We start from the raw sequence: 24,126 nt of genomic DNA on the forward strand, positions 1-24,126 counted from the left end.
AAGACATCAAAACCCACACTCTAACCCTAATTTAGCCATAAACAGCTCTAAACAGGTGGGTTTTAAGTTGAGATTTAAAGGCACCCAGTGTTTCAGCTGTTTTACAGTTTTCTGGAAGTTTGTTCCAATTTATAAACTAACAACAGTATTTTAAAGTCTATTCTCTGAGCTACAGGGAGCCAGTGTAGGGACATTAAAACTGGTGTTATGTGCTCCATCTTCCTGGTTTTAGTGAGAACGCGAGCAGCAGCGTTCTGGATCAGCTGCAGCTGTTTGATTTATTATCAGGAATGTAGTCTTGTGTGGTGACAAGTTAAACATTATTGTATGCTCATGGAAACTGCAGCAGTATCTGATAAATTACCGTTTCGGTATTATTTAGAGAAGTAAGGCGGTTCCTCACCTGAGACTACGTACAAATCAGTTAATGATCAGCATGAAAGCAGAGTTTTATTTTATTTTCACAAACTACATCTCATTATTTTTTTTAATCCCAAGACTTATCTTCTGGCTTCACTTAAAGTTCTTCTATCCATATTTTCCCTGGCGGTTTTACCAACTGTTGCAACAAAATATTTGGATTTAGTGAAGTGTGTGTGTTTAAGGAACTGGTTGATGGTCCCTTTTGACGCGCTGACATTTTTGACCTACTGGTTTACCACCTTTTAAACCTGTGGCTTAACTGGTGCATGTCAAAGATGGCTTCTGATGGTTCCTGCTACATTAAACAAAATTGGCTTCTTTATATGAAACTCTTCCACATATGATACTGGAAACTTTGCACAGACTAGTGAAAAGTTAATGTAACCTACTGAAAAGCTCTTTTTCAAAGTAGTGAGACCTGTTCATATACAGTTGTGGAAAGTTTTCATTACGTCATGGTTGATACAAGTGGTCCAATGGCAAAGTTTCTTTTTGTACCAAAAGTTGAGCATTAAATGCCCTAAAGTCCAAACTGGCGAGGTGCCCCAAATGACCAGCTCCTGTTTCTCTACATTAAAATTGAGGCCAACAAAATGTAAACACTTGTACAGGCTCAAAAACGCTGAGTACAGGATTGATTGCTGCTTGTTCTGTTTACCTCGGAGTGCTTCCGCACATAAAACAAGGAACTGTGAAATTGAACACCGTTTTTAAATTAGAAAGTCCTCTCTTGTTTTGCCTGCATGTCCACTTGACCTTGGTGTGATTTCTCTTCCCAGGCGCTGCACAACGCAGATGTCGATCCTACCTGCAATGTCGGCGTCTGTTTTCAGCTTGTTCTCCCTGCTCACCTTAGTCCTGCTGCTTCTGTTGTGCGTCATACGGAAGAAAAGAAGGATGGAGGGGAAGTACAGACCCAGCGCAGAGGAGAAGAAGCAATCGAGAGCAACCGCGCCCGAGAGGCCCAGGCTGCCTTTACCGTTGCCCAAAGAAGAGCGGCTTATATAAAGAGACATGGATTGAATACCCTTGATGTTACTGTGGTGTGTGTCTCACAAACGGATGCTCTCTGCACCAAAATGTTTTCAGATCATGCAAACACTTTTTTTCATCCTGGGTGAAAACAAATGGACCGACCGAACAATCGGAGCGTTCCGTCACTCGTTTCACGGAGGGAAGAGAAGTGGAGAGTTTGCTAACAGTTTTCCTATTTAAACACTACTCACTTTTTCTACCACTAAAATATGAGCTGCAGTGCATTTTGTATTTAAAGGCACATTAAAATATTTTTTATGTTTTGCATATTAGTTTTCCTAAGACACTAACTGGAATGCACTTTTTATATATCGTATTCAAAGGCTTAATGTCGAACAAGTGTGCACACATGGTGTGCAAAGCGTCTGATTAAAACCAGTGTGTGCAAATGAATTGTTCCTTTTCATTTTTGCTTGGTTAAAAAGACACTTTCAATGGGCATGTTTTGTTTATTAAAGCTATTTATTCAAATTGTGTGAGAACAGTCCACAAAACTGCAAAGGTCATTTTTAAAAATGTCAGTTTGTGCAGGAAAGAAACTAATGTTCTACAAATCTAAAAAATACACTTTACATGTTTATAATAAATGGCATTTTCACATTTAAGTTAAAAAAAATAGACAACAGTGCTTTTAAAGGGATAAGTTCCTTTTTTTTTTTTTTTTTGCTTTTTTGACTTGTGGTTCTTGTACCATTATCACCAAGTTTCCTTACCTGTAAAAAAAAAAACGATTTAAATGCAGCATTGGTGTTTGAGTCAACATTTGCACAAAATACTAAGTTTGACTTTTCTCTGCTGAGTGATGTGGCAGAAACACCAATTCTCACAATGAGTTGACTGACTTTTTAAAATCCAAATAAGACTTTCACCAAACCACAAAACCTCTGAAAGGCACAGCATCTTAAAGTTAGTTTATCCAATCAGGCTGATGCTCATTCACTGGTGGAAGAGGCTGGGGAAACCTCCTGAAAGTAATTTTTTCAGCTCCAATGTAGGTTTTTATTCTTCCCTTTGGTAGCCATACAATTTAAATTTAAAACTTTTCAACATGCTGCTAACTCTGCTATAGAGCCGTGCAGACTGAGGTTAAATGGTGAGGCCATATCCTTCCTCTAACTCACTTAGAGTAAGGATATGGCTGATTGGTTCTATTATGTATTTTTACAGGTATGGAAATGTTTGCTAAAAAGTTCACAGAACTTGACTCAAAAAATCCAAGCGATCCCTTCAGCTCAGTGGTTCTCAGTCCTGATCCACATTGTCCTTCCTGTCCTAGATGTCTCTTCTTTGGCACACCTGATTACAGCATCACCCCTCACCTCCCTGGTGAGGTGTTCTGGGAAGACCCAGGACTAAATGTTTCTCAGCTGACCATGGAGCACCTTGTGCTTCTCTGTTTAGGCTGCTGCCCACAGCAACCCAATCCCAGATTGAGCAGATTAGGATGGATGTGGGAACAGGGAATACTCAAATTCCTGGAGGACAATGAGTGCTGAGGAACAGGATGGAGAACCACTGCTTTAGCCCGTCTGGTTCCTGGCTTTGAAACGTCACTTAAGTTTCAATTTATGTTGCTTGGAAAGGATGAGGTCAAACAGTTCAAGCAATTTAAAAAAGAAATAGAAAACAGAAGCAATAGGGACGGAGATCCTAGCAACCACTGAAACCTGCAACTTCCAACCTGAGAGTTTAACGGTTCAATGAATGCCATAAATAACATTTTCTTTGGTTTTTTTTTTTGGTAACTTTATTTGAAGGGGTGTGCATAAGACTGACATAACATCTGTCATGAACATGAAGTCTTTATGAATGTCTATGACAGTTGTCATGAAGTGTCATTCGGTAAATAATGACACTTTTAATGCAAAGTTGCTCAAAAAGTTGCATTAAAAGTCCATTAAAAATGGCAACTTTACATTAAATTATCATAATTTACAAAATCATGCAAAGTTGACACTTTTAATGGACTTTTAATGGACTTTTAATGGAACTTTTAGAGCAACTTTCTATTAACAGTGTCATTATTTACCGAATGACACTTCATGACAACTGTCATAAACATTCATAAAGACTTTATGTTCATGACAGATGTTATGTCGTGTTTATGACAGTGTCATGTCAGTCTTATGCACACCCCTTCAAATAAAGTGTTATCTTTTTTTTCTTTTTGAGTTAATAATGATGCTTTAGTTTGATCCTGAGCCCTTTCTAAAACCAAAAATATTTACTGTTTCCTATTTCCTTCATCTTCAATAAAGCTAATGGACCTGCCTCTTAGCTTAGCAAAGAGATACTTTGGGTATTTGTTTGCATGAAACCCCCTTCTGCCTTTGGAGCATCTTGGAATCCCATTGAGCTGGAAAGTGTTGATGGGGATGTTTGGGTTTCCACCTAAACCAGTGAAAACTGAGATGTTACCATCAAGCTTCAAATCTCTTCTTCAGTTCAGACACTTTGATCGGAGGGCGGTCTTCCTCCTCAGACGCCTCTGCGTTTCTGTTTGCGTCCAACTCACATGGAGTCTGTACCTTTTCTCTGCATCGCAACGCAGGCTCGGCAGAGTTCTTAGAAACGGACCTGAGCTGAAATCCCTGCTGGCCGTGTGGCTGACACTGGAAGCGCGCTACGGCGGAAAGGACTTTGGGAGGAGGGGAGGTCACGCGGGGCCCCTGCTCCTCCTTCTTTGGGGTTTTATCACTCTCTTTCTCCTCAGATGGAGGCGGTTTAGACTCGGCGGTATCGTCGTCAGGCTCCGGTGGGACTGTAGCGTCATTCTGCGGCTCTCCCACCGAATTCAACGGCAGGTCTTCTCTGTTCACACACTTTAAGTTCAATGTTTCTGTAGAATCATTATTTGTATCCTTCTGTGTTTCTTTCATTTCTTCTTTTGTCTCATTTTCCTGCACGCTATTCGTTTTCCCTTCCTCCTCTTGTAACACAGCTACCTCCTCGCTCTGAGTTCCCTCATCTTTCCTGTCATCCTTCATTCTTTCGTCTTCTTTTCCTTCAGTCGTTTCTTGCGAGCTTTCCCCAAAGCTTGCTATGTCTTCTTTAATTGGCTCCTCTTCTATCTTCACTTCCTTAAAGTTATCGCTGTTGGTTATTTCCTGCTTCTCATTTATTTCTCCATCAGATTCTCTCTGTTTTTCTCTGACCTCCCTTTGTTTCGCTTCGTGCTCGGCGACCTCACTTGCCACCAGGAGACATCCTGCTCCCTCCTCCTCCGGCAAGCTGCTGTCCAGGCCGTGCCAGTCCGAGTCCTCCGTCCGATCCGAGAGCTCCTCTGTGGTCTCCAGATTCCAGCTGTGCAAGCTGCCGCTGCCGCTGATGGACAGAGACAGGCTCTCCTGGCTGGGGTTGCCTGGAACACGCTAACAACCACATAAAAGAGAATTAGAACTGACTTCCAAGCGGGAGTGCTGATCGTTTCCTTACTGATTTACCTTAATGATGTAGTCATGGCTGTCTGGTCCAAACAAATCCAGGCTGCGAGTGCCATACAACAGGCCTCGGTCGTGGGAGCTGCGAGAGCTAAGAGTGTCAAAGATCTCCCCCAGGAGATCCATCTCCTCTGAGTCGCATAACGGTGAATCGACTTCGTCTTCTTCTTCTTCCTTCAGAATCTCGGAGTCAGGCTGTCCAGCGAGCCTCGAGTTCTCCTCACTGAGAACAAAAAATAACATCAATAAAACTAAATAGAAGTTAGAAATAGTGATATTATAATATAAATATGCGTAGCAGGTGTCAAATGAAATGCTTCATCTACTGCACTGAGAAATTATTTAGTAAATTAATGAATCAGTTGTTTTTTTTTTTTTTTACTCTTGATTTCCAGAGACAGCATTCTAGGTTATTTTATGTGTGGCTTCGTTAAACAGAGCAACAGACTGTCATGTGTTGGAATCATAAAGTGGAAACAAAACCTCGAAAAAGGGAAGAGATAAAAAAACTAGTTTCCCTTTGCATATGTCAGAGATGTCAGCAGTTGGTCTTCACTTGGCCACGTCATGCTGTTTTACTTTGGGCCCATTTTGTTGGATCGATATGATCAATGCATGTTCCCTACATCCGCATATATTGTTTATGTGAAGAAAAGAAAAAACATCTCTTAAAAATATAACCAAAGGTTCTCAATAGACTTCCTGGTTGGGTTCTTCTAATGTCCTGACGTTTCTAAATAGTATCACAAACACTGATATTAAATTGTATTTATGTTCTACAGAGCAGGAACTTGATGAAAAACAGTAAAAATAATTATTTTAAAAATGTAATTTAAACATGGCTGCAACAGGCTTTCATATTCATTTTGCAATAAAAAAAATAAATTAAGCCTATTTTCCACTTTTGACAAAATAAAGCAGACCTTTTAGTTATACGTTTGGCCCTTGGCTGGAGCTTTAAAACTGGGGACCGTTTGAGGAGACTAATGGTGTATTAGTGGATTTCCCACCTGTCCCAGAGATCTTCTGTGTCCTTTGTGACGTCCTTGTCTCTGATTTTCTGAGCAGGTCGGCGAGGTCGTGACTAATGGAGTAGAAAACCAAGACCAGAAAAAGAAAATATAACAAAAACAGTTGGAAGACGGCACAAACGGGACTGTCTGTCTTACACATTTAACTTGATTCAGATGTAGATTTGTTTGCTGGAAACAACAACAACAACAAAAAGTCTTACTTTTCCAAAGTGTTGTGTGATGGGCAGGCGGCTCTGTAAGCTGTCAGACTGGACACGGCGGTGCGACATCGATCCGCCCCTCTGGAGGCTGCGGTCCTCATGGTGGACCTGCATGACACACGGTGAAGTGAGTAAGAGAAGCCAGCAGCATTCGGGTGAATCAAAGCGTTTGCCTACATGAACACGAGCCTACCTTGTGAATCAGCAGGTTTTTCAAACCGGATTTGGTGAGACCTTTAGTCTGTTAGAGACAACAATGAAAAGTTAGGCGGCACCCGCAACACGGAGCTGTCCTCCCTTAAAGCCCAGTCACATCTGGACTCACCTTCATGTTTGCTTTGGTCTTCATGTTTAGGATGAGAGCGCCGCCCCCTTTCTGTTAGAAGTACAAAGACATGAATGTTAGGACTTTCCTGGCCAATAAGGAAAACAGATGTAGTCAAATGAACTTACCTTTAAATTGCCAACTAACTGCTGATAAGATTTGCCTCTTCCTAAAAAAAAGAAAAAAAAAATCCAAAAGAAAGAGTTTTAATTCAACAATATGAAAAAGATATATTCTCATAAAAGGGAAGTCCCAATCTGACGTCAAGTATTGACTTAATTCATGACTTCTTCTTTAAATGATAGGTTTTTTTAGCCCCTGATTAATCTGTCACTAGCTCCTAATCTCTATAGCTGCTGTTCTGTCTTTGGTTTTGGCATTTTAAACACCAGATAGTCCAAATATATTACGTATCAACAACAAGTCATATCAGACAGAGATGCTAGCGCCAACGTTGCTATTCAGCAGAAGGAGCATAACTTAGGTTTACAAAAACTGTTGACTACATCAAGTCAAATGGTTAAAATATCTGTCACAAAATAGACACTCCAGCATCCAGAGTGTCACTGATGAGTAATTTAAAAATCATAAAATGTACTGTCTTATTTTACCGCAAAAGGAGACACATGGTATTGATTTTATGAAAGGTGATCGCGATAGGATATTCCTAAAATGACAAAATAAAAAAGAAAATAAAAAAATCTGCCTTGTGACATCCGCAAGACATACGGATACACACCTGCTGTTGCTTCACACTTTGTTATCTCTTCCTCGAAAAGGTCATCGAGTTCTTTCCCTTTGTTAAGAACATCCAGGCGACAGTCAATGAACTGAAACAAACAAGTGGAGAAACAGCTTTGAGACCAACGTAAACACCGGTATCTGAATCATTTTTAACAATCAACCTTGCTAGCTTGCATGGATTATGAAAATTTGCCTCAGTATTTACTTCTAACAGTTTAGTCCAAAATTATTCATTCATACCCATTTAGGACTTTGGATTTAAAGCAATCGTTTAACTTCACCACCATGTTTCTTCAGGTTGGAAGTAACATTAATGTCCTGGAATGGACCAAAGTAAGAATTTTTCCATCCATCCATCCATTTTCTTTACACCCTTGTCCCTCAGTGGGGTCGGGACGGTTGCTGGTGCCTATCTCCAGCTAATGTTCTGGGCGAGAGGCGGGGTTCACCCTGGACAGGTCGCCAGTCTGTCGCAGTAAGAATTTTTCAAGGAATCTAAAGATTAGGGTGATGACAAGAGGCATAAGTACTTGGTTGAATTGAAATATTTAACATCTAAATATGCCTTAGGCAGGACTAATGCTGAGTTTAACTATAAGTGAAAAAAAAATCAAATCCTTTTAAACAAGCACTTTTCAAAGAGTTTTTCCATCATGTTCACTCAGGTGCAAAATATGTGTCTAGACTTAGAAATAAGTATGTGACAAATTAATTTATAATATTTTATATTGATTAAAAGTACAACATAATTCCTTTTCTTTAAATTAAATGCTTCTCATCTTCTTAGCCCTCTCTCTTTAGATTTATCCATTGAAGTAATCTTAATACTGTTTTGGTTACTAGACGGTGCAGTTTAATAGTAAAAATAAGTTGGGGTTTTTTTTTGTTTGTAAATGATCAAGAATAATATAGTCATACCAGTAAAGACAGTAATTCACATCATTAAATGCGATTTCCTCTCAATTGCATCATTCTTAAAACTTTTAATAATTATTGAGGACCTTAGTTGATAATGGGTAATTTAATTCATTTTATTTTTATTTATTTTATTCTACAAGTCTGTCATGAATTGTGTTCCTGAGATGCTCTGCGACTTGTCAAATGAGTCTCCAGACATATTTTGTGAAATTCCACTGGATGTCCAGTAGGTGGCACTGTTCGGGATGACGCCGTAGTGTTCACTTTCCTGCCTTATATGCGATCGAAATCCATACATTTACAGGCGCTCTTATTATCCACTCTGGCGACCACGGTGCATACAGTATTTCTAAAACTTAATATATTTGAAGTCTCATCAATTAATCAATTAATCGACTGCAAAGTTTTATTGTATTTTTCGCTTTAAGACTCAGGAAACATGCCCAGCAGAGGTCGCTGTGTACCTGTTTGAAGAATTGCAAATGAATGGCGCTTTGCAGGAATTGCTTCATGCTGGTAGACTTGTGATCCAAAAAAACCTCTTCACAGAAATAAATGTCACCCTCCTGTGAAGAGAGACGCATATAGAATGACCAGCAAGCACAACAAATATATTCTGCAATTGCAAGGAGAACATTGGTGTTAACTAGTCAAACCGCAGTGACTGACAGACCTTGTCGCCCTGCAGGGCATCTCTGTACCCTCCGAACAGCAGAGCTTGAGCCTTCAGGAAAGCTCGAGAAACACCACAGCCAGGAGACACTGCCTGCCGCTTCAAGCAGACCTTCAGGCCGGACATCTGAGCACATAAATGGAAGAAACCTGCTGATATCTGCCTGATGTTATCCATGAAACAGCTGGCATGCTCAACTAACACAAAGCAACTTGCTGAAATTACAATAAATATTAAATAAATATGTGTTTTTACCACATCTGCAGGTATCTTCTTAAGGTCATCAAAGGGGGTTTCCAGAGTGTTTGTATCAACATTTAGAATAACCACTTCCTCTAACCCACGACTCCTCACCCGCTAATGGATGGAAATATGTTGTCGAGAAGACAGGCAGTAAGAATAAACTTGATCAACTTGCAAATAAAGCTGGTGGGGGGATGTGAGCGACTCGGTTACCTCCGAAAGACTGGTGTGGACTCCAATCAGATAAGGCATGGGCGCACTGTAACCGCAAAAAAGGAAATCACGTTATTCTGTCATCAGGTAAACAGGCACACTGCAAAAACACAAAACCTTGCCATGTATCTTCTGTCTGGTTTCTACAGCAAAGACTGAAATAAGACAAAACTAACTTACAAGAAGCTTTTTAGCAAGACGCAGGATGTTGTTTTAAACATGCTAGATCTACTGGCAAATTATGTCACTTAAGATTTTGTGTTTTCGCAGTGTACGTGCAGGCGGATTGGTGTGTTAGTGTTGGGGTTAGGATGGACGGATGGACGGACGGACAGGACTTCTCACCAGCAGTAGTCGAGTAGATGTGGTGGCAGGACAGGGATGAAGATGTGCTGCCAGTACATCGGGTATAAAACAGCACTGAGAGCGTGTACGCAAGACGTTAGCTGCACACACAAAATGGAGGAGAACTTCAACGTGCATGCTTATCTACTTCACATGTGATCAATGAGTATAGAGAGTTGTATTTGTCACAGAATGAAGCAATGCCATTTTAACTCTATGTTTAGAAATGGTCTAATCACACTTCAAAAATAAGTGTTTGAGGTATGAGTATGATCAGGGTGTTGGAGATGGTGTTAATACCATGCAACAAAAAGGGGAAATGAAAACGTGCGTCTTACGGTGCTGAGTTTGCTGGAGAAGATGAGGATCCGCCTCTCGAACAGCATGCTGGCATAGAGCTGAAGGAGATTCCCGACATCTACTGCTACTATCAGCTCAGTCAGGTTTCTCTAGCAAAGCCAAAGAGACAGGGTGTGTTTGTGTTTTGTTCTGGTATTTTATGAGATTTGGTCAAATTACAATCTCAAACTTTTGATAGATTTCTTTGGGATTTTAGGAGACAGCCCAGCACAAAGTAGTGGCAAAACCCTGAACTGGAAGAAACATGAACAGTTCAAAACTGCTTATGAATGAGTATTACAAAAGTAGGGTATACATTTATATATTTATCTTTAGCCTCGCCGAGTTGAGACTTGCAGAACGCTAGGACTTTGGAGTATATCTCTATCAGATTTGCACATCTAAAATCTAAAAGACTTTGCAAAACAGCTCAAACTCAGTCATAGCTAATTAACTTAGGCAACCATACTCACATTTTCAGGAATAGAAGGAAGACTCTTTGGATCTGGAGCGATAAAATATGGAATCTGTCCAGAAAAAAAAAAACAACAACCATAAAGCCACAGTAAGAAAAAGGGAAGAAAATAGAGGATATACTTTTTTACAGCATTGTGGATGTAGTCTAACATCTTGGTGCATATGTGAATAAAAGGTTGTCACATTGTCCACTTTTATTCCAAAATTATCAGCCCAATAATTGTACTTTTACATGCAGACTGTGCTGCTTTTGAGCAATTTTCTCTTTCACAGCTTTGAGTCAAATATCTGTTTTTGAACCATTAACGCCGTCTGTTCCTGCAAAAGCCTAATGGTGCACCATATGCATCCTGTTAAACTTCTGGTTTAACAAGATCGGTTGCAAAGTCTGCATTCAGACTGAAGAAACCGTATTTATGCTGCAATCAAAACTACATCAACATTTCATTGCATGCCGTGACACAGATGCGAAACACGAGAGTTATTTAAAATCAGGGGGTTAATTTGTAGGTGAATTGGATTAGAAATGTGCAGCTGCTGGAGATGGCTTTGTCATTTTGGAATGAAACCCAAACACAAAAACAAAGATGATACAACAAGCTGTAGCTTGGAGCCAGATGGAGTAAATTCTCAGACAAACCATTTCCATAATGAGGCATTAGTCATGGGTTTTTAAACAGACTGTAGATAATAATGAAAGCTAGCTAGTGTTAACTGTGTTAGGATCAGCATAGACATGTCATCTCTCAGAGGGGTGAGTCAACAGAGTTTTAGTTCACACAAAAATAAAAGCTTAAGTCATCAAGCACAGACAGCCAGCGTTAGTCTGAACAGGCCCGGCTGGATCTGCCTCTGGGCCACATGGACTCCGGTGGCACTAACTCACCCCCTCTGGTCCCTCTGTGTGTCCAACAGAACGGGACACCTCAGTGCTCACCAAAAGCTGCTCTCCCTCAGGAAAAAAACACAACACGCAAACCACTGACAGAACACGTTCAAACTCAAGTGTGACTCCCCGGGTTCTCGTTGGCTAGTTAAGAGATTTACCATCTGCAGGGTGACGGATCCGGGAGCCAGCGGGATGGTCTGCTTGTAGAGCGTAGCCAGGAGCGCCTTGATCTCATTGATCTGTTGAAGAGGTGGGTTATGTTCACGCGATGCTCGGGCAACAGTGTGGAGAGAGTAGAGATTAGATGTTAGGACCTGGAGAACTCACCTGTCCTTTAGAGAGGTAGTCGGCCAGACTGTTGAGAAGTTTGTAGAACACCTCGAACCACGGGAGATAACTGTTTGAAATCGATACAGGATGAAATCACTTTTTTTTTTTTTTTTTTTAAAGAAAGAATCGATTCCCTTGTGAATACATCTAATAATTTGTAAAATATGTAATGAACAGTGACGTGCGGTGAGGTTCATTGCTGGTGAGGAACTGACTTATGACTTAGACACCATCCATGTTATTGGACCCACGGAAATTTTGCGCATGCATACAATGCTGGAGGGCAAAAAGACTAATCATTTACATGTCATCCATAGCCGCGTTAACTCAGTGAAACTTAGAAATGTAGGTATTGATTTCGTGCTATGATCCACAGCAAAGTTATCTGTATTCGTTAAGCTACGCAGATTCGTTGCCATAGCAACTGACAACAATGCCAATTCATGTTTTAGGATTTAACACCAAAAAAACATTCAAGAATTTTGCACACAGAACAGAATATTCAGTCTGTTGTTGTAGTATGTTTTAGGCTTAATGTTTAATTAATAAAGAATTACTGTGGTAGATTAGCTACCGCTTCTACTTTACTGAATTATTTAGACATACAAACTGTAGCTCAAAAAACGCACATTTCGTTAAAAAAACGATCTTATTGCTGTCTTACCTTTATCTATCAATGAAATCCATTCACCGCTAATTCTGCACAAAAATATCCGTTCATCCAAAGCCAAGTTTATCCTCGGCATGTCTTTTCTACTCTGTTTGAGAATCATCAAACTGTCTCGAAGCAAAACTTTCAGCTCCGGTGTTGGTCTTCCTTTAGTTAATATCTCCTGCTTCAATTGAAAATCCACTTTAGAAAACTGTTTAAGTGTAGAAATGTAGTCTTTCATGTTGACGTCAGAAGAGAGGAGAAAACAAATATATCGCTGTACTTTACTTATTTACTGTATGGCTAGCTCCTTGGCTAGCTCACTGTGTCTTACTCTGCAGTTGTGCAGTCACAATATCTGGGATCATGAGCGCCCCCTGCCATGAGGCAAGAGAACTGCCTGCCTCACCTCGAATCTGTTCTCTGCCATTTCTGATCGCTCCTCCGCAGACAAAACACTATACACACACAGTTGGTGACAAAAAACACTGTACATTATACACATAGGCGAAATTATGGAAAAACAGTCCATATATTAAATGTTTTTTAGCCATTTTATTGCTGGCGTACAGACAGGACGAACTTGCTCTGAATGGCAGCCAGTGCAGTTAGGGAGAGGTTGAGCAATCCCAGGGCTTCGCTTCTGAGCATTTGAATGGGAAAATGCGAAAATCCAGCGATTTTGAAGAAAAAATCATCAGAATTGGTTAAGCTAAGTAAAAAATAGATACTTTATAGTACAAACCACAGGGTGAAAATAGCAATATAAATGGTTTTATTATTATATTATTTTTCCATGATGACAGGCTCTGCCTCCCCTGACCGCACGTCACTGGGAAATAATGACCTTTTTTTTAACCCAGCGTTTTAATTGATCACAGTTATGCTTTCAGTTTTACCCACACCTGTCTCTACCCGCAAAAAACCCCAACAAAAAACGACAAATTGCTAACACTAAGATTTCAGCAATTATAAAAATCATACTGAACACTTGCTATGAATGTTAAAGACAATGACATCCATAAAAAATGTGTAATTTTAAGAGTCTTTGGTGATTCCAATGGACAATTTATTTACAAAAACCTCTGCATAAAAAAATAAAATAAAATAAATTACTCCCTGATTAAGATCATACTCCCCCATTTTAACTTGAATTTATAGGATGGGAAATAACATAAACCTTTCAATGTTTGTTTCTGAAGAACAAAAGAGAAATGTTATTGAAAAACTGGCAATTCGAGGGGTTAATATTCAGAAAATTAATATATATCTGTTACTTATAGTAAGGTACGAAGTTAATAATGGGATGCAAAGAAAATGTAACATTTCCATGGCAATCTTTCAAAGAACATGTTTTTTTTTTGTGTGTGTGTCCAAAAGACACAGGGGGATCACAAAATAAAGGTTAAACATGCAGACAAAAGCATACCTGAGGATGCAAAGGCACGTCTGTGTGCTGTTGGTGAGGCGACAGAAACCAAAGCGCTGGCATCCCTCCAGGTCAGTCAGAACAAAAGTGAAGTGCTGGACGGCCACCCCATCCCTCTGTCTGAGCAGACGAGCGAGGTGAGAGGAGGACAGTTAGATCAAGTTAACCAGGCGGGGAGGTGTGACCGGTCATGCAGCGAAAACCCAGTTCATACTCACCTTTGGATGTCGTACGGGAAGCAGAACCTGGGCAAAGTTTGACTGGATTCCTGGAAAAAAAGCAATTAATGAGCAAAATAAGGAGCGAGAGACACCAACAAAGACGGTTATGTTAAAGTACGAGAGCTTCATGCGCCTCACGTCAACTTTGGAAACTATTTCAGGTTTACGGTGTTACACGCTGAGCAACGTAAGCATTATTGTCTCCATTGTCAACAGTTAGAGGATGTGATAAGAAAAGAAAGCGAAAGGTTAAAAAAGAATGTTCACACGTCAATAAATGGTTGAAACATTGTCGGTTTTGATCAAACGGATTTAAAAAGCCTGACTTTTGGTTTCCGTTTTAGCCTAAATTTGAACAAGAATTGTTTGTTAAAGTTCAATTTATTTACTCCCTTGACCTAAATAAGGTGAGTCCTTAAACAGCCACACAAAATATGTCCGGTGTTCGAAGAGTAAAGTCGAGCTGCTGTGATCATTTCAAAATTACATTCCCAACAACGCATTCCCTGGAGCAGCAGAGGCTACCTCGTCCCTGAAGTCTTCTGGAAACTGAAACTTTACTCCAGGATCTGCAAAATTAAAGCAAAAAAAAAAAAAAAAAAGTTATGAAAATGAATGAACAAACTACATCACAGAAATGAATTTCAATAAGTTCAATTTTCAGCAAAAAAGCTAATTCAGTTCAGACACAAACATTCTGTAGATACAGTAATATATATTATTTTAGAACTTGTATTATTCTTTCAACTACAAAACATATGTGTGATGTACTGTAGAGAATATGCACCCAGTATTTAGTAAGGGCTCCTTTTCCATTAATTACTGCATCAATGCAGAGTAGCAGGGAGACAATTCCCCTGCTGAGATGTTCCTGGGTTGCATCAACACTGCTCTTGTTTGCATTGTTAGGTATGGTGTCTCTCATCGTCTTCTTTTAAAAAAACGTGAGGTCAAAACCAAAACTGATCTAGGTTCTGTGGAACTGAAGGCCGCAGAGAGTAAAAAAAAAAAAAGAAAAGGAAAAATATAGTTGTTTTCAAACTGAACCTAGAAGAATTAACCTAGTCTAATAATAAATCAACCAGCTGTACCGCCTTAAAACATCACCAGAATAAAGGATGTCCTGTCAAAACAGGACCCAAAATAACTTCTGTGCGCTGTTATTTTATGCTTGTTTTTACGAAAAAAAATTAGCAAGTTGGTGCACCTTATCCAAAATGCTGCTGCCAGAGTCCTGACCAACACCAGGAACATGGATCATACCACACCGGTCCTTAAGTGACTGCACTGTCTCCCTGATTGTAAAATAATAGAAATATTGTCGATGGTCTACAAGCCACTGAATGGTCTTGGTCACAAATGCACTTCAGAGTTGCTAGTCAGATATACACCACGTAAAAAACCCTCCAGGTTATCAATGACCTGTTTACTCCTCGTTTCCAGGAACCAGAACCAAATCAGGTGAGGCAGCATTTAGTCAGACTTTTCCTTTGAATCAGGACTCAAACTGTTACTGTTTGCTGCAGCCAAACACAAAAGTTAAGAGATTTATTTTAATCATTTTTCATTAGCTTATCTAAGGGTATTCAGATTTCCTTCCCGTTGTATGATTATGTGTCATTAGTTTATGTTTTAAACTCTGTCCCCTTTTTCTTTCTGTAACTCAGTTTTAATTACCCTATATGTGAATGGTGCTACAAAATATATTCCAGAGATCATCCATTGGGGTTTATGTCAGCCAGGTTTGCAACCCAATCAGTGATGCTCATTAAAGAAATCATGCCAAGCACATTGATGAGATACTAAGTCCTGCTGGAAAATAAAATTAGCATTTCTGTAAAGACTGTCAGCAAACAGAAGCACAAACTGCTCCAATATCTCTTGGTAAGCAGCTGTGAACCAACACAAACAAAAGGCAGTGACTCCCCGAATCCTCACCGACTGTGGAAACGTCACAGTGGACCTCAAGCAGCTTGAATTCTGACTCTCCTTTTTTCTAATTGAAAAGCAAGATAAGCAAAGCATTTTAAAAAAAAAAATGTTTTGGACCACTGAGCTACAGAGCTGTCCCTTTTCACTATCCCTGGTTCAGGATTGACATCACATAAGAAAGGCATCTTCGTTCCCACGGATACGAATACATGGTGTGTCTGATGTGAAGCACTGCGGTCCAAACCTCGAGAAACTCCCCCAAAACTCTTGAATGGGCTTTTCCTCTGAACCCTGCTGATGCTGTTTTTAACCTGCTGTTTCCACCACACTTTGCTTCTGCTTACCTCTACAGGGTGTCGAGGACTGTCAGCTGATCAACTGTCAGGTCTTCCCCCTGACTGCCATGACCCATAACTTCACATTTCACTATTAAACATTTCTGTATTATTTCTGGACTAACTTGGTAAGTTTGGACCATCATTAGCTTTAAGTTAGATTTAAAACGAATTAACACTTGAAATATGTTATCTCCAGTCTAATGAATCAATATAGAAGCTTCATTTTTCTAATTTCTGAATTACTGAAATAATATAAACTTAATCATATCAATAGTTTATTGTGGGCAAAAAAAAAAAACATTAGTAATTTTACTAGACAAAAAAATGTTTTAAAAATGGCTAAATGTGAAATCTGATCGGGTCAGCTGTCAGCTCTCACAGAGAGTTAACAGGATGCTCTCCTTGGGTTTACTTGTGACTTAAAAGGCTTTGTGGTTTTCTTCTGATCACATGACAGGAAGAATGTGCGACTGTCAGAACAGCACAAACTGCTTCACACATACAAAGTTTAGATATTTCATTTTTTTCCCCCAATTCACATGTACAAATATTAATTTATGTTGAAGTCCGCTGTCAAAACGCCGGTGTAGCGACTGAGTCATGACTCAGACTGTGCAATTCAGTTTGTGCAATCCATTGAGTCATGTTGAAATAAGACAAGTCCGAGATACAAAGAGTGACAGAAAAACATCTGATGAGTAACTTCATTGTAGTAGACAAAACATCAGTGTCAGTTTATATGTATATACGTATAATAAAGGGAATTTTGTGAATAAAATCACAATGTAGCGCCCAAAACAATGAAAACAGACCAAATCAAATGGTCAAATTTTACCCATGTCTTCTACTAGTAAAACAAATCTGAAATTTTTTTCAAGTTTGAAGCTTCACCAAATCGACACAGATGTTACATGAGATTTGAAGTCACATATTTAGAAGCAGAGACCACAAACCCACAGTCTTCTTTGTTCTCAGTGAACTTTAACGATCTGATATAGAAGATGATGAACAGAAGCAGTGCTTATTAGAACAGAGCCAAACATGTGTGAGCCGTTCTGGATGGGTGTGTGTGCCGATCCAGAAGCTACAGCTGTCCTCACCTTTGTCTCTGGCTACAGGGCATGTCGCTTCAAAGAACCAGTTGAAAGTTCGCTCGGGGTTTTGTCTGACAGGAAGCACATGAACACCAAAATGTGTGAGATTTCTGTTAAGAGTTTGACGTGTGGGTTCACATTAATTCAGAAATTAATAATAGAAAAATGAATAATACAAAAAAGTTGCTAAGACATTTACTCCAAATTTAATCTGATTGTGAGCAATATAAAATATCTGTGTTATTACATTCAAAGAAGTGTCTTGTGGCTTATAATAGGCTTAATATACAGATAAACGCATGTCAAATTTAGTAAATAAAATCTGCTTAACACAGGGATTAGAATAAGTCCACTGTTATGTCTGTGGCAGCAAATACAAGGGCAGAAGAGTTGCTGCATTAAACTTCCTGTGCAGTTTTGTGAGAGGAAGTTAATAGAAACCACAAGAACTGAGTGAGAGGCAGAGAGAAAATGATGGAGGTCGACAAAAAGAAATCATAAGCCGACTAACTAACTTACTTCAGTCTGGAGCCCATCCTGCCTGAATGCGGCTGTTTCCATGTGTTTGTCCCGGAGGAGATGAAGGTCCTCAGGGCTCTGCTAGACGAGTGCCATCGCTCTGATGAGGCACCGTTACAGAGGAGGGCAGACCGCCAGCAGAAGCAGCAGTCTGCTCAGTCAGCGCCAGAGTGACAAAACACTTCCTGATCTATCTGAATATGTTCTTGTCAATGTGTAAATGACGTGCGTTATGAGACAGCCTCTCAGATGTGGACTTCTCGTAATTTGTTGAAATTTCGTGTTTAAATTTAAAAGTGCTCATAAGACCGAAAGATGACATCTTCCTCAAAATTAAAATGACCTACTTAGCCAATACCTGCTGCTGTTTGTTTGGTGAATAACAGAACAGAGTAAAAACAGAAGAGCTCAGCGTATGCAGGCTTGATGCAGTTTTAGAGCTCTGACAGCCGTAGACCCGTCAGTGAGAATCCGGTTTTACTTGATTTGTGCAGTCATGCACCCTTGTGTTAGTTAATGCGTCATTATTGAGAACAGTTGACTAGGTGTCCCCGCTATTGTCCAAATAAATAAAAGTTAGATAAACACTGCATGTACACCAGCTGCAAAGAGGCAAAAGAAATCCACATCCTGATCAGAAAGGCACTTTGCACAAAGACCCCTTGCTGCCCCCTTGTGTCACTCGAAGGCATCTGAAAAGTATTGGTCTCCATTTTGACAAGTTTTTTTGTCATCCGAGATGAAAACTGAAACGGAATTAAAGAAAAAAAAAAGCAATTTCACAGTAAATCAAAAACATTTGATGAAAAATACCTTTGAGCTGAACCTCAAGCTACAGAAATGATCCCACAGACAAAGACTTGTTTAATAATATATTTATTTCAACCAATGCCAAATCAGACAAGTGATCAAACTGGGCTCAGTGTGAAAGATTATCTGGTGATGATGACGATGAACAAAATGCTACCAACAAAAAAACACTTGCACATGTCTTTGGCTAAGTTCACACAGCAGGCAAAATGTGACCCAAATCCGCCGTTTTTCGCCCATGTGCGACCCGTGTCCGACTTTTTCACAGCTGTCTGAACGACCCAATTCCGATCTTTTCAACCTCAAAAAAGCCAATCTGTGCCACCTCCACATGTATCGGATTGTTTCAAAGGATCCTGCAGTCTGAACGGTCATGTCGCATTTAATCCTATGTTCACATCGTTGAGACATGCGCTGTAATGCAATTTGGATGCAAACAATGGCTGAAAATTATGATTATGACATAAGTCTGTATCAAGAAAGCGCATCACATCACAATCCCACCACTCCTGGCTCTGACTAAACATCCAAACAGACTTCGCTATAGACTGTGTAATCGATGATCCGCCAAAGGCTATCGCTGTTAGCTGTACTTTCTTTTTATTGGTCTCTTGTTACGATACTGTTGATTCCCATTACTGACTAAACTTTAAGATCGATAAAGTTTATTATCGATCTTACGATTGTGGTGAGTTTGAGGGTATAACAGTAAACAGCGCACCGTTTACTGTTACTTCAGTAAACAGTGCGCTGCTGCGTGACGTCAACGTTCCTCTGCGCAGTCGGCTTACTTCGGGGGTCATACACGTTCACATCAAGACCTGCTGTGTGAATGCAGCCTTTGTTACCACTACAAAGGTCAGCTATGTTTTTAGTGTGTGAATCCTACTCTGGCAGAAGAAGAAAAAAGGTGAAGACCAGAAACAGAAGAGGCAGGGAAGAGATGACATGAATAAGAGAGCAGGGAAAGGACAAGACAGGAAGGAAAAGTACAAACTAAAAAGAAAAGAGCAGAGTTGGACTTGGCTAAAAGGATGGATGAGTGCCAATGAGAAATATGAGTGACCGTTAGCCTTAGGCGACTTCCTCCTCTCCTTCCTCCTCGAACTCTCCCTCCTCGGCCGTGGCGTCCTGGTACTGCTGGTACTCGGACACCAAGTCGTTCATGTTGCTCTCCGCCTCGGTGAACTCCATCTCATCCATGCCCTCTCCGGTGTACCAGTGGAGGAAGGCCTTGCGCCGGAACATGGCGGTGAACTGCTCGGAGATGCGCTTGAACAGCTCCTGGATGGCCGTGCTGTTGCCGATGAAGGTGGCGGCCATCTTGAGCCCGCGGGGTGGGATGTCGCACACGGCCGTCTTGACGTTGTTGGGGATCCACTCCACGAAGTAGCTGCTGTTTTTGTTCTGCACGTTCAGCATCTGCTCGTCCACCTCCTTCATGGACATGCGCCCTCGGAAGACGGCGGCCACGGTCAGGTAGCGGCCGTGGCGGGGGTCGCAGGCTGCCATCATGTTCTTGGCGTCGAACATCTGCTGAGTGAGTTCGGGCACGGAGAGAGCTCTGTACTGCTGGCTGCCCCTGCTGGTGAGTGGCGCGAAGCCGGGCATGAAGAAGTGCAGACGAGGGAAGGGCACCATGTTGACCGCTAGCTTGCGGAGGTCAGCGTTGAGCTGGCCGGGGAACCGCAGGCAAGTTGTCACCCCGCTCATGGTGGCAGAAACCAGGTGGTTGAGGTCTCCGTAAGTGGGCGTGGTGAGTTTGAGGGTGCGGAAGCAGATGTCGTACAGGGCCTCGTTGTCAATGCAGTAGGTCTCATCAGTGTTCTCAACCAGCTGGTGCACAGAGAGGGTGGCGTTGTAGGGCTCCACAACGGTGTCCGACACCTGTACAAGCAATGCTCAAGTTCAGGGTGAAAACTAAAGCATACCAAGAAGCAAACCGACACGATCATCGTACCTTGGGAGAGGGAACCACACTGAAGGTGTTCATGATACGGTCGGGGTACTCCTCCCGGATTTTGCTGATGAGCAGGGTCCCCATGCCGGAGCCGGTGCCCCCGCCCAGGGAGTGTGTGAGCTGGAAGCCCTGAAGGCAGTCGCAGCTCTCGGCCTCCTTCCTCACAACGTCCAGGACCGAGTCCACCAACTCTGCTCCCTCTGTGTAGTGGCCCTTTGCCCAGTTGTTACCTGCTCCACTCTGGCCTGTAATGGCATGATTACGGTGCTGAACTGTTGCTATGACAACATACTTTGCAATAGGGGCAATAGGCTCTTGCAATATTAAAACACCACAATGTTTTCTGGAAAAAAAAAGAAAACAGTGCTTTCTCAAATGATGGTCGCATTGATCTGCTTTGTGTGTGCGACACCGAGTTGAAAACACTGAAAGTTGAGAGTCGGCGCAACCAGCCACAAGGACGCACATCACAGGTGTGTGGCGCCTGCCCTGGGGGAGAAGAAACGGGGCTAGATGACCAACTAGCTCATCAAACTTGCTAGCATCGATTCAGATTGAGGGAAATGACGGAATTTGTCACGAGAAATGTAGGTAATTGAGACGCTCGACTATGAGATCTGAACCGCCTGCGGTAAACAGTGTGCAGTGTCCACACGACTCCGGCCACACAGAGTATGAGGGAGACTTTATTTTGAGGTATAAAACAATTTGTCCCCAAATGAAAACCAAAAGAAAAAGAGGGATATTTCTGTTTTCTCAAAAGTCGAGTCTTGCTTCTATGAAGCAAATATCGCATAACATCTTGTAAGGTCAATGTTTTGCTACACACCTGCACCTTATATTTTATCTGTGCTTTTATCCAGTTGGAATTTCAATTATCTCCCAGTTTAATAATTTTTCATATTAATCCCAAAGAAATTCTGTCTTGCTTTGTTATGCATTATTAAGCATAACAGAGAAAAACCAAATAGTTTTGATTTGATAGAGTAAATTAAAGTGCATGCTCCGAGTTACGTACCAAAGACAAAGTTGTCTGGCCTGAAGATCTGTCCGAAAGGGCCAGAGCGGACTGAGTCCATCGTGCCAGGCTCCAGATCTACCAAGATGGCCCTTGGCACGTACTTTCCACCTGGAACAGATAAGTGATTTGTTTTTTTCCTGGGGGGCTTGAGGGGGATAAAGTTTCTAAATAGAGTTTAAATACTGAGACAAATCACATAATCAAACCTGAAGCCTCATTGTAGTAGACGTTGATCCGATCCAGCTGCAGATCGCTGTCCCCGTGGTAGGTTCCAGTCGGATCAATGCCGTGCTCATCGCTGATCACCTCCCAGAACTTCAAACACATGGGCATGAGAGATTAGTTACAATGAAATTAACATGTTAATAAAACGTTAGAAAATATAAATCCTGAATGAACAGGGTGTAATAGATTACTGCACATCCCACCATGTTTAAAGAAATCATGTTACTACCAGTAGTTTACATCTGCAACTTGAACCTATATTCAATACTGCAGGTTGCATACATGCACAAGAATCAGTGTTTATAACAAGTACAAAAACTAAGATATATAGAATAATTATGCAACACAAAGGCTTCAAAATTAGAGATTTTTTGCCTGATTTTCAAGACACTAATTTCTCTTTTTTTAAAAAAAAAAAGATCCAAATAATCTGTAAGCATAAACAAATCATCTTGATTATGAGCCAGATTTCTGAGTTTGCCTTGACTGTTCACGATGACAGTGACAATAACAGTGCCATTTGAAGGGTGGAGCCAAGCACACAAATCTCGAGCAAAAGAGGAAATGTTTTCTTTTTAGCAAATAGAAAACCACTTTTTCCCTCCATTTCAGTCTTTTATCAATCAATCAACCAAATTTTATTTGTATAGCACATTTCAGCAGCAAGGCATTTCAAAGTGCTTCACATAATTAAAATAAAAACAATGTGACATTGAAAAAACAGTGAGAAAGAGAAAGACACTTCTTCTCTTCAATGAACATGAATGGAAGATTGTTCTTCGTACAAATCATCTTTGTAAAATATGCATGTTTTTTATTTATTTCGTTCATCCATTTCGATGTAAATCAACAGACATAAATCATCCCAGAATTTCAGGATTTGATTTTTCACCTTCTTCACACATGATCTTGGTGCATTCAAAATTCCCTCAGATTATATGGTTTGTGTTTAACATTCAACTCTTTCGCAAACATTCATATTGTTTAATATGATAGTATGAAGAATGACTGATATTTGATAAAGCTTAATGAAAAAAAAACAGGCCAATGACATCAATGTGACATGTTTTGTCATTTGCATGTCGTTCCAGTGCATTCGGAGTCTCAGCCGCACCCCTCTGTCTGTCTGTGGCTACACGCGCGCACGCACATTAATTATTACAATATTTAATATTTTAATTTAAAAGTTAACGTGGATATCTTCCCACAAACACGTTCTCCGCCTCCTGTGCGGCTCCAGTCGGGAACAGCAGTCGCCCATTCAGCGGGCTTCATGTGACAGCAGCGGGGATGTCTCGGATTGCCGCCGCCCATCCTGAAGGATGCTATTGTACGCACGACACTTTCCTCTCCGCTGTGTTTGACCTACTTAATCTTTCCCGGGAACAGCGTGCTGTCTTACCAGTTGTCATGTCACGACCAGCGGCGGCCAGCTTGTATTTAGTTGCATTTAAAACAATAAAACTCGGCTGCCATTGTTAACGGGTAGATAAAATCCCCCCAAAGGTTCGCTGGCTCTTCTCTCTCTCTCCCTACCTTCGCTCCAATCTGGTTCCCGCACTGCCCGGCCTGAAGATGCACAATCTCACGCATGTTGTCGCTGCTGCGGTGCGGGGAGTATGCAAACTGATGGAGAAACGAAGGAAGGTGGGAAGAAAAAAAAAAAGCTTAAAGTTTTTTTTCTTTTTTTACGACTCGGTTCGCTCTTGACTCTCGGTTCTGTCGAGTAGGGAGCCTGGCTGAATGGCGGAGGGGGTTTGTAACAGGGTTTTAAGCTGCCTCGTCTCGCCCTTCCCATCCAACCGCGGCTGCGCCGTGCCTGTCTGTGCTGCAGAATTACGTCATCTCCATGGCAACGAAAACTGGGCACAGCCGGTGCAAATGGCCTGTCTAAACCGGCCGGCTGGAAGAGAGCAGGAAAGCGAAGAGACTAATCTTCGTTGGAATAACATGTTAAAAAAACAAACAAAAAAAAACAATGGCGTTATGTTGCATAATACGGAGATTATAACTTTCCAGTTTAGAGCTTGAGTGGAGAAGTCTAAAATATGTCCGCTCTGTTTGAATGCACAACCCTTCTCCCACCTCCAAGCACACACACCCATAATGTGTTCAAAATTTCTTTAGTGTCCACAGTGTTAGCTTTGGCTATGAAGATAATGCTGCTTTTCATTATTCCATATTTAGCCTGCTAATTTGTTTGAGTTGTTGCCCATGGAGACAGGATGTTTGACAACAGAAGCTGGAAGGAAGTCAGGGTGATGATATGGAAATGGCATGCATTCCTCACTCAGCCC

At 41.0% G+C, this 24,126-nt stretch overlaps 2 protein-coding genes across 3 annotated transcripts; both read right to left on the reverse strand.

Moving 5' to 3' along the window:
* Window positions 1-1,901: 1,901 nt before the first annotated feature.
* Window positions 1,902-17,996, reverse strand: LOC148160381 (DENN domain-containing protein 1B-like). 2 transcript variants are annotated; one of them, XM_088010163.1, is made up of 23 exons: window positions 17,814-17,996; window positions 17,301-17,365; window positions 14,456-14,499; window positions 13,928-13,977; window positions 13,710-13,829; window positions 11,626-11,695; window positions 11,457-11,537; window positions 11,296-11,361; window positions 10,406-10,459; window positions 9,932-10,042; window positions 9,594-9,694; window positions 9,249-9,294; window positions 9,048-9,149; window positions 8,793-8,918; window positions 8,584-8,685; window positions 7,197-7,287; window positions 6,586-6,626; window positions 6,458-6,508; window positions 6,326-6,373; window positions 6,133-6,240; window positions 5,909-5,982; window positions 4,902-5,121; window positions 1,902-4,829 (listed from the first exon to the last, which is right to left on the reverse strand). In XM_088010163.1, the coding sequence occupies exons 1-23, from the start codon at window positions 17,828-17,830 to the stop codon at window positions 3,879-3,881; spliced, it is 2,739 nt and encodes a 912-aa protein (XP_087866289.1). In that variant the 5' UTR covers window positions 17,831-17,996; the 3' UTR covers window positions 1,902-3,878. The 2 variants fall into 2 exon arrangements, with proteins under 2 accessions (XP_087866289.1, XP_087866292.1); XM_088010166.1 differs by lacking the exon at window positions 11,296-11,361.
* A 677-nt stretch (window positions 17,997-18,673) lies between these two features.
* LOC148160382 (tubulin beta-4B chain-like) lies at window positions 18,674-23,905 on the reverse strand. The gene is made up of 5 exons (XM_088010173.1): window positions 23,366-23,905; window positions 21,811-21,919; window positions 21,602-21,712; window positions 20,584-20,828; window positions 18,674-20,510 (listed from the first exon to the last, which is right to left on the reverse strand). Exons 1-5 carry the CDS (start codon window positions 23,420-23,422, stop codon window positions 19,698-19,700), a joined length of 1,335 nt encoding a protein of 444 aa, XP_087866299.1. The 5' UTR covers window positions 23,423-23,905; the 3' UTR covers window positions 18,674-19,697.
* Between the last annotated feature and the right edge of the window lie 221 nt (window positions 23,906-24,126).

This window comes from Poecilia mexicana, unplaced genomic scaffold (assembly GCF_051168715.1).
Source record: "Poecilia mexicana isolate PSO_F unplaced genomic scaffold, ASM5116871v1 scaffold_2, whole genome shotgun sequence".
Lineage (NCBI taxonomy): Eukaryota > Metazoa > Chordata > Actinopteri > Cyprinodontiformes > Poeciliidae > Poecilia > Poecilia mexicana.